The 25,390-nt window shown below is 46.4% G+C and overlaps 1 protein-coding gene across 2 annotated transcripts in view; it reads right to left on the minus strand.

The window, feature by feature from the left end:
* IGDCC4 (immunoglobulin superfamily DCC subclass member 4) overlaps window positions 1–21,510 on the minus strand; it is a 194,108-nt gene extending 172,598 nt beyond the window's left edge. The window contains exon 1 of one of the 2 annotated variants that reach the window (XM_048866842.2): window positions 21,279–21,510. In XM_048866842.2, coding sequence (XP_048722799.2) covers window positions 21,279–21,345 — 67 coding nt within the window. In that variant the 5' untranslated portion in view covers window positions 21,346–21,510. The remainder of the gene's footprint in view (window positions 1–21,278) is intronic. The other variant, XM_048866840.2, reaches the window with a different exon arrangement.
* Between the last annotated feature and the right edge of the window lie 3,880 nt (window positions 21,511–25,390).

Consider the following 25,390-nt stretch of genomic DNA (forward strand, 5'->3'; position numbering starts at 1 on the left):
TGATGTCAGAGTTGTTTCTGAGGCTGTGGATGGCATTGCGTTCCGCATGGCTGAGGTTATGGGGCAAGTGATGCTGCTTTTCCACAATTTCAGCCCGTGCACGTCGGCGGAAGCACTCTATGTAGAAGTCCAGTCTGCTGTTTCGACCTTCAGGAGGAGTCCATCTAGAATCCCTCTTTCTGTAGTGTTGGCAGGGAGACCTCTGTGGATTAGTATGTTGTTCAGAGGTATTTTGGAAATATTCCTTGAGACGGAGACGTCGAAAATAGGATTCTAGGTCACCACAGAACTGTATCATGTTCGTGGGGGTGGAGGGGCAGAAGGAGAGGCCCCGAGATAGAACAGCTGCTTCTGCTGGGCTGAGAGTATAGTTGGATAGGTTAACAATATTGCTAGGTGGGGTGAGGGAACCATTGCTGTGGCCCCTTGTAGCATGTAGTAGTTTAGAAAGTTTAGTGTCTTTTTTCTTTTGTAGAGAAGCAAAGTGTGCGTTGTAAATGGCTTGTCTAGTTTTAGTAAAATCCAGCCACGAGGAAGTTTGTGTGGAAGATTGGTTCTTTATGAGAGTATCCATTTTTGAGAGCTCATTCTTAATCTTTCCCTGTTTGCTGTAGAGGATCTTGATCAGGTGATTCCGCAGTTTCTTTGAGAGCGTGAGGCACAAGCTGTCAGCATAGTCTGTGTGGTATGTAGATTGTAATGGATTTTTGACCTTCAGTCCTTTTGGTACGATGTCCATCTGTTTGCATTTGGAAAGGAAGATGATGTCTGTCTGTATCTGTACAAGTTTCTTCATGCAGTTGATAGATTTCCACTCCATACGGCTAAATGCAGTGCCTTGCATAATGACAGGTTTCAGAGGAACAGCCGTGTTAGTCTGTATTCGCAAAAAGAAAAGGAGTACTTGTGGCACCGTAGAGACTAACCAATTTATTTGAGCATGAGCTTTCGTGAGCCACAGCTCACTTCATCAGATGTTTACCGTGGAAACTGCAGCAGACTTTATATACACACAGAAATCATGAAACAATACCTTTTTAACTTTGTAACTTTGTCCTTACCCATAACTATTTCACATTTGGGGACAATGTATACCTTCAGATCAGCGGCACTGCTATGGGTACCCGCATGGCCCCACAGTATGCCAACATTTTTATGGCTGATTTAGAACAACGCTTCCTCAGCTCTCGTCCCCTAAAGCCCCTACTCTACTTGCGCTATATTGATGACATCTTCATCATCTGGACCCATGGAAAAGAAGCCCTTGAGGAATTCCACCATGATTTCAACAATTTCCATCCCACCACCAACCTCAGCCTGGTCCAGTCCACACAAGAGATCCACTTCCTGGACACTACAGTGCTAATAAACAATGGCCACATAAACACCACCCTATACCGGAAACCTACTGACCGCTATTCCTACCTGCATGCCTCCAGCTTTCACCCTGACCACACCACACGATCCATCGTCTACAGCCAAGCTCTGCGATACAACCGCATTTGCTCCAACCCCTCAGACAGAGACAAACACCTACAAGATCTCTGTCAAGCTTTCTTACAACTACAATACCCACCTGCAGAAGTAAAGAAACAGATTGATAGAGCCAGAAGAGTTCCCAGAAGTTACCTACTACAGGACAGGCCTAACAAAGAAAATAACAGAACGCCACTAGCGGTCACCTTCAGCCCCCAACTAAAACCCCTCCAACGCATTATTAAGGATCTACAACCTATCCTAAAGGATGACCCAACACTCTCACAAGTCTTGGGAGACAGGCCAGTCCTTGCCTACAGACAGCCCCGCAACCTGAAGCAAATACTCACCAACAACCACATACCACACAACAGAACCACTAACCCAGGAACTTATCCTTGCAACAAAGCCCGTTGCCAATTGTGCCCACATATCTATTCAGGGGACACCATCACAGGGCCTAATCACATCAGCCACACTATCAGAGGCTCGTTCACCTGCACATCCACCAATGTGATATATGCCATCATGTGCCAGCAATGCCCCTCTGCCATGTACATTGGTCAAACTGGACAGTCTCTACGTAAAAGAATAAATGGACACAAATCAGATGTCAAGAATTATAACATTCATAAACCAGTCGGAGAACACTTCAATCTCTCTGGTCACGCAATCACAGACATGAAGGTCGCTATCTTAAAACAAAAAAACTTCAAATCCAGACTCCAGCGAGAAACTGCTGAATTGGAATTCATTTGCAAATTGGATACTATTAATTTAGGCTTAAATAGAGACTGGGAGTGGCTAAGTCATTATGCAAGGTAGCCTGTTTCCTCTTGTTTTTTCCTACCCCCCCCCAGATGTTCTGGTTTAACTTGGATTTAAACCTGGAGAGTGGTCAGTTTAGATAAGCTATTACCAGCAGGAGAGTGAGTTTGTGTGTGTATGGGGGTGGGGGGGATGTGAGAAAACCTTGATCTATGCAGGAAATAGCCCGACTTGATTATGTAAAGAGTTGTCACTTTGGATGGGCTAGCACCAGCAGGAGAGTGAATTTGTGTGGGGGGGTGGAGGGTGAGAAAACCTGGATTTGTGCTGGAAATGGCCCACCTGTTGATCACTTTAGATAAGCTGTTACCAGCAGGACAGTGGGGTGGGAGGAGGTATTGTTTCATGATTTCTGTGTGTATATAAAGTCTGCTGCAGTTTCCACGGTAAACATCTGATGAAGTGAGCTGTGGCTCACGAAAGCTCATGCTCAAATAAATTGGTTAGTCTCTACGGTGCCACAAGTACTCCTTTTCTTTTTGCGAATACAGACTAACACGGCTGTTCCTCTGATTCCTTTATAAGCCATTCATAAAATCCCATATTCCAGTCCATTTCTCTTCAAGGGATCCTTTCAACAACAAGGACCCCAAAATGGCATATAAGATCATTTTTATCTATATTAAGGCCTTTTTGCAGCAGATCTTAAATATAGCCCTGGGTCTTACTCACTTATCATTTTACTCAAACTCTCTGTGTCTAGTCTCAGGACAGTGAAAGCTGAAGGGAATTCCCTTTGGTGGGTTATGGAAGAATAAATATTTTAATTGAATACCCTTGCTCCCCAAAGTGTAATTACAGAAGGAAAAAGCACAAATGTTGCGTGTACCTATTGCAACCTTAGTCCCCCAGTTACCTTTTTGTGGGGGAAAGACTAAGACAAAAATGACTGAAGCCAGCTCAGTGAGTGGAGCCATAGATACCCCACTTCACTACACAATATCACTAGCAGGTAGGGAGCATCACATTTTCCCCCCCAGCTATGAAAGTCAGCGGCTCCTTCCAGGCTAATGCTCGGACAATTTAACCAGAGGAGACTGTACAGATCTGACTCAAAGACACCATTACACCTTCCAAAACAAACTGCCTAAACTTCAGAAACTGTAGAAAACGGAAGGTGTGAGAACAAGACCGTAGTTTTCATTTTCCTTAGACGTTCTTACCAAGCCAGACCACACCGGGCTGAGATCCATTACATTCACAGCCTCAGGTGGCTTCAGTATAAGTAGCAGATTTTCATACGTGCATTGTTACTAACATTTTGTGGACTAAATTAATCCAGCGGGGGTCAGCAACTTCCTGTTCGCGTGACTTGTAACAACAAGGATATCAAAATGTGAAGGACTGATCTTCCAAAGGCAGTTGAAAAGATTACAGTCGCTGGGCAGCATTCATGAGTTTGCAACAACAGCTTATGCTGCGTATGCATGTAGCTGAAGAATAGCTGACAAAGAACACAGATCGAGTTTGCAGGATTTTCCATCGAGTATACAAATAGTTGCTTTATGTTTAATCTAGAATCACTGAAGCCTCGTGAGGTTGTATAAGAATGGCCAGCAGTGAACAAGAAGACGAATGTCTCTCTGATTTGAATGCTGGCATTTTGCACTTACATCAAACTATTAAAACAATTCATTCCCACCCCTCCCCCCACCGCCAAATGAGGCCCTATTTGGCTGAGCAAGCCAAAGGGAACAAAATGGTAGACAACTTCAAAAGGGGTTACGCTCTCTTGTCCTCCTGGAACAGAGTGGATGGGAGGGCTGGACAGTGCTCACCAGACCAGTCACGTCTAAATGGCCATGGCAGACCTAACTCTGAAACCGCTGCTTAGTACTGCAACCAGTTACAACATTTGAGGCTTGTCTACCCTACAGATACTTGGCCAGTACATGATATAGCTATGATGGCAGAACCCCCTAGTGGAGATGCAGCGTAAGCTGACAGGAGGAGGAGTTCTGCCAGCACCATTAAACCACCTCCCCAGCCGACATTAGCTTAGCTATGCCAACAGAAGAACTCTGTCTACACGGGGGGGTGGAGGGGTGTCAGCAAAGGTATGTTGGCTACAGGGTGTGTCTCTTCTTTCTTTGCCAAGAAGCAGTGTGGCAGAGTACAGAAGACAAGACACCAGGAAGGAGACTAGGTTTCCATGCCAATCTTTGTCACCACCCTCATTGTCTGGCATTAGATAATCACTCAACCTCTCTGTGTCTAAGACTCTTCATCTCCAAAATAGGGATAATGATACTTACCCACCTGTGCATCATGCATTGAGATCTATGGATGAAAGACATGATCTACATGTGTTGCTAATTATTGTTATTATTTCAAAATTCTGCATTCTTCTTAGAGCAGAATTATTTAACTATCTGATTAGAAACTTGATGTCTCTGAGAAAACAAACACATAATCAAATGAACAGGTACAAGAAGACCAACACAACAGAAGCTTCTGAACCAGACATTAAGCTCAGCAGTTTGAGCTTTGGCCTGCTAAACCCAGGGTTATGAGTTCAATCCTTGAGGGGGGCATTTGGGATCTGGGGCAAAAATTGGGGATTCGTCCTGCTTTGAGCAGGGGGTTGGACTAGATGACCTCCTGAGGTCCCTTCCAACCATGGTATTCTATGATATGCCATTAAGTGTTAATAGCTTTTTGGCTACATCCACAGTATTAGCTGTGTAAATAAATAGGTGCCAGCAATACTTCAACCAAGGAAATTCAGCTACCTCTCCCAGGAACTGGGATGTCAGAGTGGGTGTGCTTCTGCAAAAGCCTCCACTGGAAAAGAAAATCAAACAAACAAATAACAATCCAGTTGGATTTAGAACTCGTGAAAGGTGCCAGATTTCCGAGAAGAAGGCAAGGACCATGGGCCATGGCAACACAAGCCTCGGCAGGCTGCCCGTCACTGTGCTTCACCCTGACCCACAAGGGCCCAGCTAAAGGTGAGGGGATATCATATAATTCCATCTCCGTGGTTCAGACACTCCTTTGCCCCTCTGCTGAGACTGCCAGGAAGAGGGTTCAAATCTCATTCTTTTTGCAGAGAACACCACCCTTTATTCTCTCAATTCCATTCTATTCCGAATTCCAGTCGATTAGAAAAACGTGCTTCACCCAGCAACAGTAGCACTCACCCTCTTTTCCCTTCCTTACCGCCTTCTCCATTCGTGTATCGGCATCCCTTCCACCTCTTTCCTCAGCATTCGCCAGAGCCGCACCCCTCCCAATCATCTCCAAAGACTGTCTGTGGCTAAACGGAACAGGGCCTGTGTACCCCTAATGCTGCCCTGCACTGCCCGCAGCCCCCTCAAACTATAAACTTCTTTCTCTGCTTCTTCTGTCTTCTGGGAGTTTGCAGAATTGTTTAGAACAGGCCAGTTTGTAATTGTTTAGCACAAGCCATGCTTGGAGTGCAAAAACGAGGGATTCATATCACATGCTCCCCAGAAGGGACAGGGAGGTGAAAAAAATCCATGAACATAACAAAAATCACAACAGATTTCCACTTCCAAACACAGCACACATCGCATGATCAGAGTGAAACTCTTCAAAATGCTGCCACTGCTGTCGCGAATGAGGATTTTGCAGTTCATGTGGGGAAAAGAAAGAAAACAGGCAGCTAAGAGTTACGCAGGGGTAGCCCATTCTGCTGTGACAGGCCAAAAACTCATCTCTTAAAGTTATCTGTCAAACAGCAATCTCACTTCTTCGGCCTTTCCAGAGGCTGTGGACACAGTGCCCAAGTGCAGTCACATGTGAGGGAGGAGCTACGGTTTGAGAAACTTTGATGATCTGACATATTAGTCAGTGACAGGGATAGGTCACCTCCTCTAGCCAGGCCTCAGCTTCCTCCTCTCTAAAACGGGGATAATAACTCCTAGTTCATCAGAGGCAAAGCGTTGTGGAAGTGAAAAGTTCAAAGAACTCATAGAAGGGTTTGATTGCACTTTAATTCCTGGGCACAAGACAGAATTATTTCTCAGACAGAGCTGAAAGCTTCTGCAGTGACTAAAATCAGCTCAGTTATACATAAACTACCTAAAGTTCATTTTTTAAAAATGTTAAACTGTAGTTCCCTTCATTTGCTCTCACTTACCTCATGTGCCAACGTGCGGCTCTGAAATAACTGCAGATGCTCTCCAGGGTACGGTGTAGAATACCATGGGACAAGTCAGACACAGCGACTGCTACCCAGAAAAGCTCCGGTTTCAGTCCCATTAGGAACTTGAGAAAACTGGACAGGTAGCATCTGTATCTACTACTCGTTCTTTCCAGGAGTTACTTAGAAAACAACACTGCTAGCAATCAGAACATCTGTGAGTAGGTGGGAGCCAGTCGCCCAGGCCAAGGACACACAGCAGCTCCTTGTGCATCCGTAAATACTCCAGGAGTGTGAGAGTCAAACGTCACATTCTGCATGTACAAAAAGGCAAGCCTAGCACCCGAGAAGTCAGGGCGCATCACGTTTCCATTAACTACCCTGCATTTCCCAGGTAATTGTGCACACTAGGACTTAATGAGAAATAATGAGCTAGCATGCAGCTCAATGTGGCAGCAAAGAAAACTCATAGGAAAACCTATCTAAATATTTCATTGCCGATGATGGTAGCAAGACTTGTCTCCCCACATCTCACAGTGCACAGCCCAGGAGAAGAGACAAGGAGCTCACAGATTGTCTGCACCACCACTGCAACATGGGTGCCCAGACTAGACCTGAGCGAGGACCACAGTGGCAGCCTACCAGGGCCTAATTAGCATTGCGTTAAGAGACCCAGCATGGTCTCGGAGGATGGAGCGCGTGAGCACTGTGTGGCCGTGGGCAAGTCACAAAACCTAGCTACACCTCTGCTGCCCTGGCTGCAGAATGGAGCTAACAATACTTACCTACCTTGCAGGACTGTGAGGGCAAAGCCTGGCCTTACCTACCACTCACTCCTCCCTTCATGTCATTTAGGGCAACTATCATTACGGTTCAGACGAACAGCCTCACCACTCCACTGTAAAACATGAGGGGGAAATGAAGGTGTGAAAGAAAGGAGACAATAAGAAGAACAAGACATTAAACTGCAGTGTCATCAAGATGTGCCGATACCTAGGTATCAGCGTAATGTTTTTATTGGGGATCTGAGTGTTTCAAAGCTGTGATTATGTGGCTGTGTAAACTGCCACATCATTGTTGGTCTGGTTTATTTTTAAAATTTGGCACATAACTGTGCTTTGGAATCTCAGCTTTCATTAACACCCATACACACACACAAAAATTACATCTCCAGCCTTTCCGGTTGTGAAGAAAACCTTCAAAGCACAAAACAAATGGGAACTGGCCCATTTCTTGCCATGGGTTGGTCACACTGAAGCCCAATCAAGATGCTTGAAACGCCAGCATTGTTAACCATTCTGGGGTTCCTGCTGCACAATTTCAGTCTAAAGCAGCACATAGGACACCCTTATTTTGTAACCCCTGGTTCTCTTTCTGCTCCAACCCTCCTTGCTCTTTGCTGCTCTCCCTGCATCATGTCTAGAACCAGGGCCTGATCTTGCAATTACATCTGGGCAGGGAGACCCTATTGCACCTATGCATAAACCAAATGAAGTCAATGGGGCACCATGCAAGTGTAAACAGTCTGCCCATGTGGATCAGATGGCAAGATCAGTACTTTACTCTGCAAGCTCCTCTCGACAGGGCCCAGGTCTCATTTGTACCTAAAACCCAAACAGTTAATATTGCCATAAATCAGAACTAGCAGCTGCTGCTGGCTCCAGCATGCATCTTGATAGCAGGAGAAATTTAATTTAGTTTTGACGACTTCTGGCCATTTTGAATAGCTGCTTTTCTATTAAAAAGAAAAGGAAATTGACTATTTCCCACCCACCCATGCCATCTCTCTCATGTAAAGGCCACCAAAGCCTTGCAAAGTCTCACTGACTTTATCCAACTTTTACTGCTGTTGAGCGGGATTAGCGTTAATTGAGCTCACCTCACACTAGCCGAGGACTATTCATTAGTCACCAGCCTATAATCACCTGCATTTTCCAACACAGCCCGTACATGTATCGCTCAGGTAGCTCGGATAATCCAGGTCACATTTTTAAAATGAAATCTACAAGAAACACACCCACAACCACGCCTCCCACCCCTCCAAAATACCCAATTAGTTCAGTTTAGGAAACGCCATAAAAAAGTAATACGGTGAAATTTCCAGTCTAAGAAGTTTCTGGTGAGAATATTCCCTACTAGGGCAATGTACTTTTTTTTAAACCACAACCAAACACCACCCTGGGAGTGACAGGGTTCACGGGAGCAAGAGAGCCCCATTCTGGGGCACATGGATTAAGAATTAGGCCCAGATGGGTAGAACCAGGCTGCGTGGTTCCTATAAAGGAAGGACTGCAGGGTTAATGGGGAGGGATTGAGAGAGGAGAGCTGCAGCAGGGAGCTTATCCCCTGGGACTTGCCCTGAAGGGAGAGGGCAGCAGGAGTGGTGAGGTTCCAGGCAGCTGCCGGAAAGTCTAGAAGCCGCACTGAGAAAGCTTCTACGTTCAGCTTTCTGCAGCTATGTGGGTACCTGGCTTCCAAGCATCTGCAATAGTCTGGACTTCCTCAGTGCTAAGTGTCACCCAACAATCCCTATGGTGTTTTTCTGCATTGGTGCATCTAGATGCTATGGCATAGACCAGGGTAAAAGGCTTCTCTAGCGTCAGGACACTAGTAAGGATACCTACACTTTGTCTATATTTTAGCTCCCACTGCAGGTAGCACTCGTGCAGAAAACTGCTCACAAAATATTACTGGGTATAAACCCACTCAGGTTGCTAGCCCGTGCTGAAGCCTGCCACGCCTGCATTACTATTGTTACCCATGTTAGCTAGATTACAGCTGGCGTGGGGATATCTATCTTTGCTACAATTGCATCTTCGCGTGCAATGTAGACATACTGTTGGCAGCTAACTGTGCAGCGCTGTTACAGCTTAGAACGCAGCCTCTTGGCTTTCCGAAGTACGGGGAAGGTGCCGAATTTGGGAACTAGAATGAAGAGCTCAATGAATACACACACAGCCAAGAGTCTCTCTCAGTCACTGCATCTGGGAAATCAGAACTATGCCATGGCAATGTCTCCACCTGCTGGCTGAAAGGAGCTTTACCAAAGTGCCTTGACTGGTACAGAAGAACAGAGAATAAAACGAATAATTTGACAGCTCACACTGCTGCTGAAGTGTTATTGAAAGCCTTTCACACTACATTGAACTCTCTCTGCTAATGCAAAAAATTCTGGCAGCAACAACAAACGCTAACTAAATTAGAAGCTATAATGTGCTGGCAGCTGGAAGCAACCTCCAGCTAACTTTGTTTTGCGCATGTACAGAAAACCCAATGACAACACCTGAGACAACATTCCTATTCTGGTTTTCAACGAGTAACATTTGAAAGGGCATGAGATACAAAGTGTGCTCCTGTGGGCCATTCATTAATGGATCAACATTTGACATTCTGGATCAAAAATCTCTCTCCTCAGCAAAATGTTCATTGTGCATTATTTAGAGATAAGAGAGTATAGCACAGAGAGGAAGAAATAAGTTGGATTTACTCTGATCTAGGAAAAAAGGGGCTAAATAATTTAGATCAATATTTTGTGTTCTCTGACAAAAGCTGCAATCAATAAACAACTAGTTAGCAACCCTAAGAAAAAAATCAAACCAGAGTTTCAAGACGTTTACTTTTCCATCACAATCATTGTCAATGGCAGTAATTTACATGGCTAATACCTGAACCTGAACCCTTCCCATGCTGTTAAATATCTCTTAGGGCACAAAGAAGGCTCCGCCGTCACTGTCTATCCTGGGCTGCTCTTTGTATGTCCTCTACGTTGTTAAGTCCCATAAGTTTTCCCACTCTGAATGAATTCCTCCAAACACTACTCAATCAGCCCCTTTCACATGTTCTTCCAGTTGCCCAATGGCTCACCTGCCATGGCAGATGGTCTGGCTTCAGTCTTAACACATGTCCCAAATATTTCCGTCTTCTTTTCTGGATAACTTGAGAGATAAGGGATTGTTGAACTCTCTGACAAATCTCAGCATTTGTTATAAGCTCATTCCATTTAAGAGCTAGTATTTTTCTGCGGCGTTTAGACATCTATCTTTCTCTTTGGTGGATTTCCAGCTCTCTCATCCAAACGTTAAAATGGAAATAACATTGAAGTTGAAGATTTGTAATTTAGCCTTTAAGCTTCAGATTTTTCAATGACCAAATCTTGTTAAAGCTGATGAATGCAGCTCCTTGCAATGTGTGACATTATTTCCTTCTGAACATCCCCATTGGTTTGCACATTACTGCTGAGGTAGGTACATTGGCTCATTTCTTGTATTCCTTTGCTGAGTAATGCTGAGCTGGGATGTAAATTAGATTTGCTTTTTCAAAACTGCTTCTTAATCCCATGTTTTTTGCAATGTGGACAGTCTTTCAGTCTTCACTTGTATGCTGGTTGAGCGGTCACTTAGAAGAGCAACATCAACAGCAAAACCTAGACCTTCTGTTGTCATGCCATGCAATGCCTGTTTTGTACCTGTCTACCCTTATTCTCGTTGCAAAGTCAAGAGCGATGCCAAACAGGAGAGGTGAAAGAATGCATCCTTGTTTGACACCAGTGTCTATGTCTGAACCATTCACTCAAGCCTGCGTTTACTTTAACTGGGCAAACTTCACCTTGATATAAAGCCTTTTGTTGGCATACCACAGACTTTCAAGATGGCCCAGAATGAATTGTAATGGGGGCTGTGAAATGCTTTTTTGAAAGCATTCTATGAAGTTTAGGTGATTTTTGCCATTCGATTATTATTCTTAGTGTGAAAATGTGGCTAACACATGATCTTGTGGGTTGAAATCCAGCCTGCTCTTCCTTTAGATTCACCACAACCGCTTCCTTTATTTGACTTAAGATACTACTGCAGCAGACTACCTATCCCTGATAGGAATGTACCACCTCACAGTTATCACAGTCGTTTATGTCATCTTTCTTTGGTATTTTGACTATAATCCCAGGTTTCCATTGTTCTGGAGGCTTTTCCTCATCCTAGGTCTCATTAACTCAAGCTTTCAGCATTTCCCCACTCACTTGGTCTTCACGAGCAGCTTTCTCAAGTTTTAATATTTGTACTGATTTCTTTGTCAAAGTCAATAGTTTCTTTTGACATCGGTCTCTTTAGCACCTCTTGAAAGAACTCTGCCCATCGCTCTCTTTTATCTTTTTCTGTTGTTAAAGTATTTCCTTGTTTACATCATCCTGAGGGCCTGAGGGATAAACTTGTCAAGCAGGACCTTGTTGAGCTGATAAAGTGGTTTCCTATCACTGCCTAATAGCCTACATTATGTTTACAAAATCATTCTTGAGAAGGGAGATTGCAACTATTTTTCTGGTCAACGTGGATGAGAGATTTGCAGTCAGTATTTGATCAGATGCTGGATTTCTTGTGTCCCATTGATCTTCAATGCACATATCACAGAGAGAAAAAGAGGACTTGTGGCACCTTAGAGACTAACCAATTTATTCGAGCATAAGTTTTCGTGAGCTACAGCTCACTTCATCGGATGCATTCAGTGGATGCATGCAACATGGCTGCTACTCTGAAACCTATCACAGAGAAGTGCTAACTAAGCAATAATGCATGCTGCCCGTGCAGGTATGTAAATAAGCCTCTGCGACGTATTTGCTCTGGTGACGCCATGCATCGCCAGTGGGCATCTGTAACAAGGCAACTTCCTGTGTCTCAACAGGAGTGGACAATCGACCTCAACTGCAGAATGCTCTACAAAACACTGTAAAGGGAATAATACTGGACAATCAAACAAAATGGGGTCTCAGCACAAAGGCATTTGGCTTCCTGCAACGCAGGCCCCATGATGCACCTGTGAACATGTGCAAGTCATGTGACACCCCATGCACAAGCCCCATCTCCTGCAGCGACCCCCAACATTCCAGCTAAACCTCCATCTCTCCAAGCCTCTGTAGAACCGCTCACACCTCCAACACCTGGTTCACGCCGCCTGCTCCCCCACATGTCCATTCCCTCCTAAGTCTCCATCTCTCCTCCGACGCCCGGCATGCTTTCCCAACGCTTTGTCGGGAGCAGAGGTAGCACATGTGGCCGGCAGTGGCTGGAAACTAAAGTAGCTAATGGAACTAACACAGCTCAACTGAGTGACTTGGATGAGGAGAACAACTCTGTGTTTCATTTTTTGAAGTGGTTGTGATGTTAGCAGAATATGGAGTGTATCAAGTTGGAAACTCTGGGTTGGTTTGACAAACCCAAAGAAATGTGAGAAGAATAGAAGGGCAAAGATTTCCAAAAAAGAGCACTTTTAATTCCTTCCTCTGCTAAAACCAGTACATATTTTAGTTTTAAAAAATGTCATGGAAAATTCAATTATCCTCTGGCGACTCAGTGTGCCCAATCTGGAGATTTGATCCAGCCAGCAAGGTGTCATGCATAGGGATTTTAGTCTCGATTTAAGTGCAAATCTCAAAACAGTTTTAAACTATGGGGTCACCACTGATGCTCCCATGACAGATGGATAACCGAAGCCCTTGTAGGCAATCGAAGATTTTGGCCCAAAATACTTAATAGATTCAGAGGCGACAGCAGGAGAAATCCATTGCATCAAGTAATGACCTATCTGGTCACACCAATTAACTTAATTGTCTATTGATTGTTTACTTAAAGATTTGCAAGGAGGCAAAATCCCCAAGTACAGAAGGTAAAACACAAGACAGTTTGTCCCCTTCACATCCTCGCAGTAGTGGCAGTGAGTGTCAGGAGACCCCTCGAGGCAGAAGTATCCTGTTCTCAGGCCCTGTTTCTTCCTCATCTATTCGACAACTAATTCTTGAAACGTGATTGCTGCTTTTAACCCATGAAGACTTCCCGAGATCTTTCCCCATGTGGTGATCCATTTTAACCTGCTCATGTCTTGGATTGTAAAATTAAAATGGGGCCAAATCATTCCAACCCCACAGGGACAAAAGCCCAGCAGATCTGGGTAGGGAAGGGGGTAGGAGCCGGGGAGCACTGCCAATCCTCACATCCAATGCTCTTTTCAGGTGGGCCAGAGAATAAAGAGGGTGAAGCTAGAGTAAAGGTGTATTTCACTGTGGGTGAAAGGTGGGTTCCCTTGTCCAATGCTCCCACCCTCAAGCACCAGCATGGCACAAGGGAACCCACAGGAGCACAGCTCCATCAGAGCCATGCTGCCCTGGTCATAGTGTTTAAGGCCAGAAGGGACTGGGGGAGTGGCAGGAGGCAGTGTGGGGCACAAGTCCCCTGCATAGCCTCCTGCAGACTGCTGCATCCACAGATTCCATGAGTCAAACCCCTGCCAGCTTCTGTGCTGGAACAAACTTTGCTCCCCCTCACTCCCGAGCCTCAGCGTTTAGCAAACGTGCAGCACCACCAGCACTGATGCAGGAGAGACACGTCTCTTAAATATTAACAACCCTCAGACGGTGAATCTGTGTCACTGAATTAAAAAAAAAAAAAAAAAAAGCACAAGACAGACCCGGAGCTTCAATACCTAGGTTACATTTAAGAGGCAGAGCCAGGTAATGTGGGCCCAAAATGCAGATCTTGATTTTTTTTTTTAATGCACCTAATGTTAAAATCAGGCCATACGCTGGGCAACGGGGTACATCACTCCCTCCCCATGATGGGCACTGGGTCATGTTGATCACCCACTACCCCGGGCAATGAGGTACTCAGCCTGCAATCCTTAGCATCCTTGGAGCAGTGTTGGACTTTTAACAGAAAGCAGATCCATAGTGAATCAACGGGGTTACCCAGATGTTAGAGCAGGGAAGGCTTTAGCCCAGAAACAGAGAGAAGCCCACACGCATAATAGACACAGAAATAAAAAGTTCACAGGAGCGTCTGTAAATTAGGAACGTCACCTATCCACCAACTGCAGGCAAAGGGCCTTGACTTTGAGATCTGCGAATGACAGAGCATGAGATACATGGAAAAACTAGCATCGGGGATAAGGTGGTGTGTGGAAGACTCCCCCCTCTGCTCGGGACCAAGCCTTGTCATGCAGATTTGCTGTGGACCCACACACAATCAGCAAGTCAAGCCCTGCAGGGAATTTCACTTCTCAGCAGCTGTCACTCTAACAGATTCTTACCTTGCTTAATGTAAACACTGATTAGCTCTTCCCCAGAATGTTAAGCTTTTGTTTCTCTCTAGAAGCCAACAGAACTTGACAGTGTTTGGTTTCAGCAACGCAGCAGGGTAAATGCTGGTGAGGTCTCCTCCCTGACACCAGGAAGCTGTGCACAGAGTGATATTTAGCATCCCTAGGATCCGTAGAGAGCTTCCAGATGGCGCCCGACTCATAAAGCTGATCAGAGATATGATCACTATGGATATTATAGAGGAATGAGGGCAAAGTCAGTATTACCACACTGCGGGGCTGAGTACCAAGAATCAATTACCACACCAAGAGGACCAGACAAAGGGTCAATCCTGCAGATTACCTACACCCTCCACCACCAGAATGAGGCCCAATTTCTCATTGTCCATCCAAAACTAACATTATATTCCTTGCAACTTTCCTGGCTCTCCTCCCACAATGACCCACATGGGACAACATGGGACAAGCATGCTACACAAACCACTATTTGCTGCTTTTCTACTCAAACGTTTCATGGTAGAGGATGGGAGGAGGAAAGCAAATCAGAGGAAAATGGAACTTTTTTTTTTAAATGAATAATTTAGAGGTTGAAAAGCTGTACTGCCTAAATGACAATGGGCATCACCATCATTTAAAAACATAAACCAGCTGTAGGTTGATAAATCAGAAATCAACGTGTTTCGGGTTACTGAAGCATGGGAATCAAATAAACGCTATAAAGTTACTTAGGGTGACAGAGTTCTCCACACATTCCCAGCCCCTTATGACATTCCCTGACAGATAGGCAGGTAAATATCAGTCGTATCCTCCCTTTACAAAATGGGGAAACTGAGGTAGAGCGGTTCAGTGGCCTGCCCAGACCCAAAAGCGTCAACATCAGAGCTCAGGGATTCCTGGCTTCCAATCCTGTATTCAGACTGTGCTCTCCCTACAAGAAATGGAAAGCACAATAGCGAGCAAGCCACTTGATGCAAGTGCTGGTATCACAATAAAACAATGCTTTGGGGTTGTTGTTTTTTTTAACATAAAACGAGATTAAAAAAAACCAAATTATAGACACCGGGCCAAGTTCCTCTCCTGTAGGTGACAGAGTTGCGTCAGAGTTGAATTTGGCCTAATATGTGCTAGGCAAGAGCTTATAACAAAGATTTACCATTTTCCCTTTAGTGTTACAGCTGACTGTAAAGCAAACATTTCCTTTCCACAGATACAAAAATGACTAAGATGATCATATTGGATTTGTAAATGTTTTGGGTTACCCTTCCCCAGCAGGACTAAGAATCTCTTTCAATTACCCATGCAAAAATCCCCTAACTATAATACTTTTCCATCACCCACAACCCCATGCAAAAGTTTGGGATGGAGTCCAACAACAAATTACAATGAGATTAAATATTAATTCCCATCTTAATTATGGTATCACAGCCATTAAATGCTACAAGAGTGTGCTGAGTACAGGCTGGGTCTTCTCAGAATGCTAAGTACTTGCACTAGTGGAAATCCAGCTACATTTTGCCTGTGGCTGCTGTGAGCAGCTGTCTTCCTATGGCTGACCATCACCTACGGGGCACACCACTCGAAGATTCTACTATTGTACATGAATGCTATAGTGGCCACGGTACCAGGGGGTCACAATCAAACTTTTACGCACACACACAGGGCAAGCCAGTAGTCTATGTCTCCATGGATTTCTAGTGCGCCCATCTCCATGGCATCTGGGTACCAATGTGTTCTTCATCACTGTAGCATTTAAGTGCCACACAATCGTTAATGGAGTCTATCCAAACAACCCTCTGGAAAAAAAGCAGGTACTATCCCCATTTCTTTTTAAGACGGGCAACTGGGACACAAGGGTAAATGAAGTGACTTGCCCACGGTCTCAGCAGAAGCTGAGTTGGGAACTGAATACAGGACTCCCGAGTCCCAGTTCAGTGCCCTACCCCCTAGACCAAATTCCCATAACTCGTATCAAATTTCACTGCAAAAAATAGGAGAAATGTGGAAAGGGTTTTTGGTTTGTTTAAGAGTTTAATTTTTTTTTCTTATTGCTTCAGAGTAACTTAATAGTGGTGGAATAGGAAGGTATAAAAAAAATTAAAAACATGGTGAGGCAAGCTTCTCCATAAGGAGCTGCAGGGAGAAACCCCGAAACATGCGATTTCCCCACTCATCAGATGCAACAGAAAAGAAAGAGAAACTACGCCAGAAAGGTTTCAGAGTAGCAGCCGTGTTAGTCTGTAGTCGCAAAAAGAAAAGGAGGACTTGTGGCACCGACTCTAAGGTGCCACAGGTCCTCCTTTTCTTTTTGCGACTACAGACAAAGACGGCTGCTACTCTGAAACCTGTCATTATGCAAGGCACTGCATTTAGCCGTATGGAGTGGAAATCTATCAACTTCATGAAATTTTATTATATATGCCAGAAAGATTTTTACTTTAGAAACCTGCGCTTGGAGGTTACCTACTGATCTGTCAGAAAGACGGTCTGTCACGACAGCCACAGCACAACCGCAGCAAACTCAAGACTGGGAAAGACCTGCACCTGGAAACGAGCCACGTCTGAAATCAGATTACGATGTGCATCAGTACATGGCCTTTCACAAGGGCACTGCAGATGCTACAGGGATGTAGCACACAATGGAAAACGGAGGCTCCAAGAAGTACAGCTCCCCTCAGCCCACCGTGCAAACCAACATTTGCCCACCCTCCAAAAAAGTCGGCAATCAGGTGATGCTACATCAGGGCAGATGAATCTGCATGCAGCTGACGGCCTGCAGTGAACAGGCTACCATGGCAAAAGACAAGACATGTGACCTCTGGGACAATAGCAAGACTGACTGTTCTAGGCAAAGGCACTAAGCGTATTCAGCACTCCGCAGGGCTGTGGAGCCAGCAAGAATGCGACAAAAACAAAACAGAGCGAAAGTTAGGTAATAGAGGAAGAAAACCAGTTCAGAAACCACAAAGGAGATTTTACAACAGACACCAATTACATAAATCTAGATGGATTTCATCTTATCGTTCAATTCGAAAGCTAGCTCTCTACCTCCTGCTGCCCAAATGCAACCTGTATCCCTCTAGAGAGCCCCATGGGAAGCAAGCAGTACAAACCCCTTTGGCAGGGCCAAGCAAGAATCTTTCAAAAAAATCCTTCCTGGCTCTTCAGAGAAAACTGTATCAAATTAGACAGCAGAAGGTTTTGCAAAATACTGGGCCCAATCCTCAGCATAACTTCATTAAAGTCCATGGGGGAGGACTTTCCCACTTCAGTTTCTTCGTATCTCATACCCCCTGATGCTTCAATTTTGGATTGAAACAAGTGGCCATGGGGTCCAGTTCACAACTTTTAAAAAGCATTTCAACCTTTCACAGAATGAATTTGAGATTAAAGCAATTCAAGACTTTTGTTTTCACAGTAAAACCCACCTGCTGACCATACACACACACACCCCCCACCACCACCAAAACCACCAACTTCACTGCTGGACCTTTCTCCACATTGTGCTATATATTCCTGCACTGGGATGAACCAGCAAGTAACAATAGTATCATAGAGGTCATTTTTTTTCCAGGCACAATAACAAATAGCCAATAATTAAAAAACAAATGTTGACTATTCTCTTTACACTGATTTCAAAAACTGGGCAAGCCACCATTACACATCCAAGAGAGGGAATTCCAGATTCCTTCTTGAATCTTGTTTGAAAACTAAAGTTTCAACCCTTTAAAATCATTATTATTGATTATAATAAGTATTGCAGTGGTACCCAAAGGCTCCACCCATTGTGCTGTTTGTTCAACATAAGAACAGCCCTACTGGGTCAGACCAAAGGTCCATCTTGTCTTCCAACAGTGGCCAATCCCAGGTGCTTCAGCGGGAATAAACGGAACAGGTAATCATTGAGTGATCCATCCCCTGTCACCCACTCCCAGTTTCTGGCAGCCTGAACACTGCTCTCCATCACCTCCCTCATCCTCTGCCTCTCCCCTACACTTCTCCTGCCATCTGCGCCTTTCCTGCCATACAAACACACAAGGAACCATGGCTCCTGACCCAAAAATCTGACAAGTTAATTTTGAAACAAAAAACTACAATCTTGTACCATGAGCACTGTCTGGAGCTAAAAGTTAAGGCCACATGCTCCGGAGCATCTAAAGAGATGCTCCCCTTGGATGACAATGGGCAACTTTCCTGTACCATTGTTCATTTACACACACAGCAACAGTAAATTTTGTGAGCATGCAATTCTGCAGCTACATTATGCAATAATCTGGCCCTTAAAATAGCATCAGTAGGATTCAGCATCAACTCCCAGTATAGACAACAAGAGCAGTCCACATCTCTCAGGATTAATACATCCCTGCATCCATCCACTCATATTAAAAAGGATTATCTTTGCAACTTTAAGGGCTAAAAACTTTAATAAATGGAAACTTCTACTCTGCTGAACCTGAATTCATCAGAGGACTGAATAAATACATGAAGTGAAACAGGCATGACACTCCTGGCTTAAATCTTTGTTTTGTGTGTTTATCTTAAATCAAAAAAAACCTAAGTCGAGCAGACATTTAACGCACATGCTATTGCAACAGTGAAGTTGTAGCAACCCATGCCTTTCTAATACTTTTTCAGAGATGCAGTTAAACGCTTAAATGGGCAAGTGTACACACTGGAAGAAGCAATGCAGCCAAAGGTCCACAACGTGAACGAACCTTGGTGAAAGCTTCTGTGGTTAAACACAGAGTCAAGGATTTAGATCCGAGAGATGTGTACGTGAACACGTGCACACCGCTCATTCATGTAAGCAATCCCTACAAAGAGAGGAGTGACTGGTATGTTTATTATTGGATTACTTGATTGATCAACTAAATATTTGCTAATATGGTAGAACTAAGAAACCTGCATTGGTAGGCAGTAAGCTAGCGAAGTGAAAAGTAAAGTCATGTCGCTTTTTCTTTTTTTTTAAGGTATAAAGAGGTACCTGGGCCTGACTGGAAGATATTCGGAGCAAGATTTCACGCTCACCAAGAGGTTCCCATTTGAAGAAGGGAAGCTGTTTCCATTAGCTACACAAAGCTTTATGCAGAGCTTCCCCTGCTTGAAAATTACACCTGGATGTTTTGCCGAGCATCACAATGAGCTTGCACAACGCAACCGCCTTGCAGAGCCCCGCGGGAGCACCCACTGTGTCCCCGCTAGCCAGGAGCTGGCATTTCAGGCCCAGACCTTCGGAGTCGGCCGGTGGCTGCATCAGAAATGTGGATTTGAGTTCTCATCGCCCTAAGATCCAACCAGCAAGTTCTCCTCCGCAGACAGAAAGAGATCTCATGCTATGGAGGCAAGGAACAGCCTAATCTCAGAGCAGCCTGAACACTGCTCTCCATCAATCCTCCCTCATCCTCCGCCTCACCTGGCCTCACCCCCCTCTCTCCCCTGCTGCCTGCCCCTCCCCTCCCCACTCCCCTCAGTGCTGAGCCGGCCAGAGGGAAATGGCCCCTCTGAATTAGCCCATCCAAATCTAGAGAGGAGAGGCCAGGGCTCCCCTTGTGATAGGAGCCCAGCAGTAGCACTGGACCCCGAAACCCAGCTAGCCTGGGAGCCCCGCTCAAGCCTGGCTCAGACCCGAAGGCTGGGGGGGGGGCACAGGGTTGGGGGGGGGACTGCTCTCCCTGCCTTTGGGGCACGTGGCTAACCCCCACCCCCCAGGCCCACAGGCAGAGGGATTCCCCCTCCACAGCCTCCCCCAGCGCTGGCCAACGGGGCAGCTCCCACCCCAGGGCGCAGCTGCTGCTCCTCTTCCCCTTGCAATGCCTGGGGCAGGCAGCAAAGCACGTGGCTGGAGCAACACCCCCCCCCCCAAGCTCCAGGAGAGACGCCGGGGGCCAGCAGCGCCCCGGGGCACAGGCCTCTTCTCCCCTGGTCTCCCTGCGGGGGGAATGGGCTGCTGCCAGGAGCCCAGCCCCCAAAGCAACCCCCCCCCCGGGACCTCCAGCCCGGGCTCCCCCTCTGCCCTCGCCCCGACACGCCTGGAGGCAGCGCCCCGCTCCGGAGGGAGCCGCCCCGCCCGGGGGCCGCACATGGCCCCGAGCGGGCTGCGGGCACCGCTCCGAGCTCGCCCGCCCGCCCAGCGCAGCTGTAAACGCGGGGCGGGGCGGGGTGGGGGGGCTAGTAAATTACCCCCCCCCCCCGGACCCGCACGGAAATTAACTCGGGATCTGCCTGGCCGGGCGCCCCCTTCAAATCCCAGCCCGGCCCCGCGAACTTTTTGCGACACATTTTGTGTCCGTCCCCCGGCCCCGCGCCTGCCCCATGCCCCAGCCCCGCCGGGCACCAGGCGCTGCCGAGCCCGGCGGGCTGTTTGCCCGCTTCCCCGCCGCGCTCTCGGGGCTGGCCCCGCTGGCGGGCGCAGGGGCCGGGCCGCCCGGGCACCGGGGTCGGGAGCGGCTGCCTGGCCGTGCCCGGGCTCGCTCTGCCGCTCGCGGCTTCGTGCCCCAGCAGCAGCCCCCCGGGAGGTGCAATTCCCCCCCGGCCGGGCAGCTGCCTTATTTTATGGCCAGGGGTGAGGTGCACGCTCCCATTGCCAGGCGGAGAAGGAAGGGAGCGGAGCGGGAGACGGAGCCTTCCCCAGCTCTGCACTAGCCCCCTGTGTTGCTTGCTCAGAAGAGGAGGGCAAGGGGCTATCCCCCTAAATACAGAGTCCTCCCCCCCCCCGCCCGCCATCACCCACACCCTGATCCCCCACCCCTGCACACAACACACAGAAGAGAACCCCAGCACCACTGATTACCTTCCACAGCCAGGACACAGAAGGTCAAAGAGAAAAAACAGAGACAAAGCAAGTCCTCCAGCGCCATGTAAACCCTTAAAATCTCCGGGGGGGGGGGGAAAGCAGGACTCTTTGAATGTCCAGAAGAAGAACATTTAAGAGGGGAGCTGAGTCTCCCTCCACTCCATCGCCATCTTGTGTGAATATTAGAGACTATGTGAGTTGCTTGCTTGCACACATGCACACACGCACACACACTCAAGTCCCACTTTAGGTGTCCACTAGAGACGCCTGAACCTCTGCCAACAACCCAGCGCACACACACCCCTTTCTGTTTCTCCATGCAGCAGCATGCTGGAAGCTTTGAGGGAAGCAGATTGCTAACCCTGCACACAGAGCTGGGCTCTTCAGCAAGGAGTGACCAAACAAGAACCAGAGCATGACAAAAATAAAAGGACTGGTGGTGGGCTCTGTATGTCTTTGTGGGTCTGGAGAGGAGGAAGGGTCATCTCCCGCTTGCACACCCTGCCAGTATTTAGCAAGGCTGGGTGACCCAGAAGAGTGTTATTTAAAAAATAAATAAATAACGGACTATGTATTTATTCATTCAACAGGTTGCTAAGAGCTTCAGGAAGTCTGACTCTATCCTCCCTTCCCCCAAGAATATGTAGGATTTGAAGGATAAAAACATTTCACGCTTAGCACTTTTCCTCTTCAAAGTGTTTTGCAAACACTAATGGGGAAGTGGCAAGCCAATTTCAGTCCCAGATTAGAATATTTTTGGAGAGGGAAATGGGAGCACAGTCCATCCTTTACAAAAAGATTGCCCAAGAAATGCTACCGGGAGGGAGATAGATAAATAAATAAATATTTATGGGGAAACAAACATTTCCCTGCAAAAACCCAAGCGTTGCAATATTAGGCTAGCACACACAAAAATCTCAGAGATTAGAAACAAATTGAGGGTTGAACCTCAGCCAAACTGACCCAGAGGGATCTGATTGCAGGATAAGGGGCTTCATTTTATTCGTTAGGCAAGTGCCCACTGACTTGAATGGGAGCTTAGGGCAGTAAGGACAGAGATGTCATTGAGCAAGGACCCCGGCCTTTGGCATATTGGACATAAACAGTGTAATCAAGTACCTGCTATTATAGATAATTTTGTTAAACAAGATTTTGAACCCAACGTTTCTCTTCCTGTCACCTCCTAAGCGCGGCTGTGGGGCAGGTTAGATCAATGCTCCAGTTACAAGCTAGATGCCACATCCAGTCGTATTTCCCAGTGGGTGTATTCACCCTATTCTCTTTTTAAGGGTCACCCCCTAGTCCCTCACTATCTACAGGAGCGGAAGGCTTGCTAGGCAGCCGAAGAAGCACACAGGGTGGCTGGAGCTGTGGGAAGAGGAAGATCTGCACCCTGTGGAGCTATAAGGCTGAGGTCCATGGGGACAGCTTTTTCTTTACTATGCAAAGGAGTTTTGAGGGGGGCAGAGCTGGTGGATCCATGCCAGTACAGATCCACTTACACACGCACACACACAGAGCGGAGTGGGGCAGGGGCCAGCAGCAGTCACAGAGGAGCCCTGCTGCTCCACAGGCCAGGATCCCCCTCCTCCCCACAAGCCCTGGCTAGATTTGGACCCAAAGATCACGCAAACGCGAGAAGCACTGACTATATCTGGTGTAAAAAAAAAAAAAATCTAGGGATTATAGTTTGATCAAAATTGGAGCTGCCGGCCTGAGCTGGAGCCTCAAATCACCTCCCACCTGGAGCAAATCCACATCCAAACTGGGCCAGTCGTTAACCACGAGCTCCACTTGCCTGGGTGCAGGTTTGGGTTCTTAGTCATTTGTCTCCTGACTCTTTAAATGTTGGTGATGTGCAGCCCACGAGTTACAGCTTCAGTTGCTTTTGGAATAAAATGTATCGTGTGACCCATCCTCAGCCTCGGGCTATGAAAACAGGGGCAGGGCTCATTTGGCTGTTTCTCCAACCCTGCTCAGCAGTGGAAATGATAAAGTGCTCTGGGAGCACTGAGAGAGGCTGCAAGTCTCTAAGGTGCCACAAGTACTCCTTTTCTTTTTGCGAATACAGACGAACACGGCTGTTACTCTGAAACCTGCAAAAATACCGCGGCCTCCGTAGCTTGGCAAATAACAAAGAGTTATTTCAGCACATGCAAGTGCAAAGCCATACAGGTGCATTTCTGGCCCAGGAGAGGGATAACATCCCAGTGTCTCCTTTGCCCTCCAGCAGGCTGAATGAGGTCGCTATATAAAAACAGAAGGCATTCATCTCCAAAGCGGGTAGGAGACTGAATGCTGTGGGCTAGGAAATAGGGAATAGGTTGCCTAGTGCAGAGAGATGTTTTATCACGGCAGTGTAGAAAGCACAGAGCTCTGACCATGCTGGAAATAAAACTCCTTCATTTACCAAAGAACCCTCTTTAATCCAGATCTTTCTATTTATTAGCTTGTTCAATGAACTATGAAAACAGAAAGGCTGCAGGTGGGAAGCAAGTTTGCCATGTTTACCAGTTATGCAATTTTAACTTTGCACTTGACACTTAGTTACCAGTTACTGACAGACTGCATGAGCCAACAGTTCGGAGCTAGGGCTGGAGAGGTGAACATGGCTCTCAGGCATGCATCAGAGGTGGGCCATAAGGTTCTGATCCAATTCTCACTGTTCTCAGGGCCCAGCTCTGTTGTGTATTAGAGCTACAGTATATCTTGCTGGACAACAGATTATAATGAGCCCACATTTCTTTGTCTGTTTGACAACACAGTTTTGGTTAGGCTAAGATTTTCTAAATATTCTTGGGAGTTGGATCCCTAAATCCCATTGGCAGTACATGGGAATTGAGAGCCTAACTCCATTAGGCTCTTTTTGAAAAGCCCAGTCTTCAAAACAGCAACAATACAACCAGAACTAAAATGGTGCAGATGGGATAGGCTTTACGTGGTGAGATTAATGGCACTTCGTTTGTATAAACTAGTGCAATGATTCAGGACTATTAAGAGGAATTATGAGCCAAATTCTGTGCTAATTCAGGCAGGTGCATCAATCTATGCAACTGTCAGATAATCCGCACCCAGCAGCAGGAGCTAGGAGTTAGCTGGCGTATTTGGGCTCTACTCCAAACCCACAGAACTACAGGCGGGTGTGCCAGGGCTAGGCCTAGAGGCATGGTCTGCATCTAAGTGAAGCTAATGACAGAAAAGTGATACCAGAGAAGAGTCCATATTGTTACACAAGACCTGGCTAATGACACCTCATCCACATTGGTCATCAAGATCACAGAGGAAAATCCATCCACTGAGGTCACCAGCAGCAGGGCCAAGCTGGAAGGGGGTGGCTTTGGTTGAAGACTCTGAAGATGGGTTTGGTCCTGATTCTGCTTCTGGTGTGACCCTAGGTGAATCATTTCATCGCTCTGTGCCTCAGTTTCCCGTTTTGTAAAACAGAAATAAGAATTAGGGCTAGGTTGCTGATTAAACTAAGTTTTCCACGGAAAGGGTCTGTTCTTTGAAGAACATTTTAACTTTTCATTAAAAAAGATATTTTGGTGTTTGTTGTTTCAACTAAAAGTAAATTTTCCATGCCAAAAACCCCTCCATTTTTAAACCGGCTTTAATAAAATAATAATAATAATATTTCTTTTTCCCTCCCTTTGCCTTCTCTGTCTATTAAATTGTAAACAATTTGAGGCAAGGTCTGTCTCCTACTCGCGTCTGTACAGTGCCTCGTGTTCTGGGGACCCTACACACGCGTGGTATACAAACAAATGCCACCTGGGTTTAAGGAATCAGAATTCCAGGGGTGTTGCTGACCTGGAGCATTCTCACCCACAACTGGCCGTTTGCTAAGTATAACGCCAAGGCCCCCCTGGCATCAGCATGGACAAGGTGATCTCAGAAGGAGTCACATTAACTTGGGCCCAGCTCTTGCAGGATTTATTCAGGCAAAACACTCACTGAAGTATGACCAACAGGAGCTGGCCCTTACTGACTCCAGGTGAGAAGTTAACCTCTCACAGGTGGGTTGTAGCTAGCTCAACAGGCCTAGTGCTGCCCTACTCCTTTTTAAACGAATCGTTGTGGTGTTTCCAGACAGAGGAAGCCGGAAGGAA

Source organism: Caretta caretta, chromosome 10, assembly GCF_965140235.1.
Source record: "Caretta caretta isolate rCarCar2 chromosome 10, rCarCar1.hap1, whole genome shotgun sequence".
Lineage (NCBI taxonomy): Eukaryota > Metazoa > Chordata > Testudines > Cheloniidae > Caretta > Caretta caretta.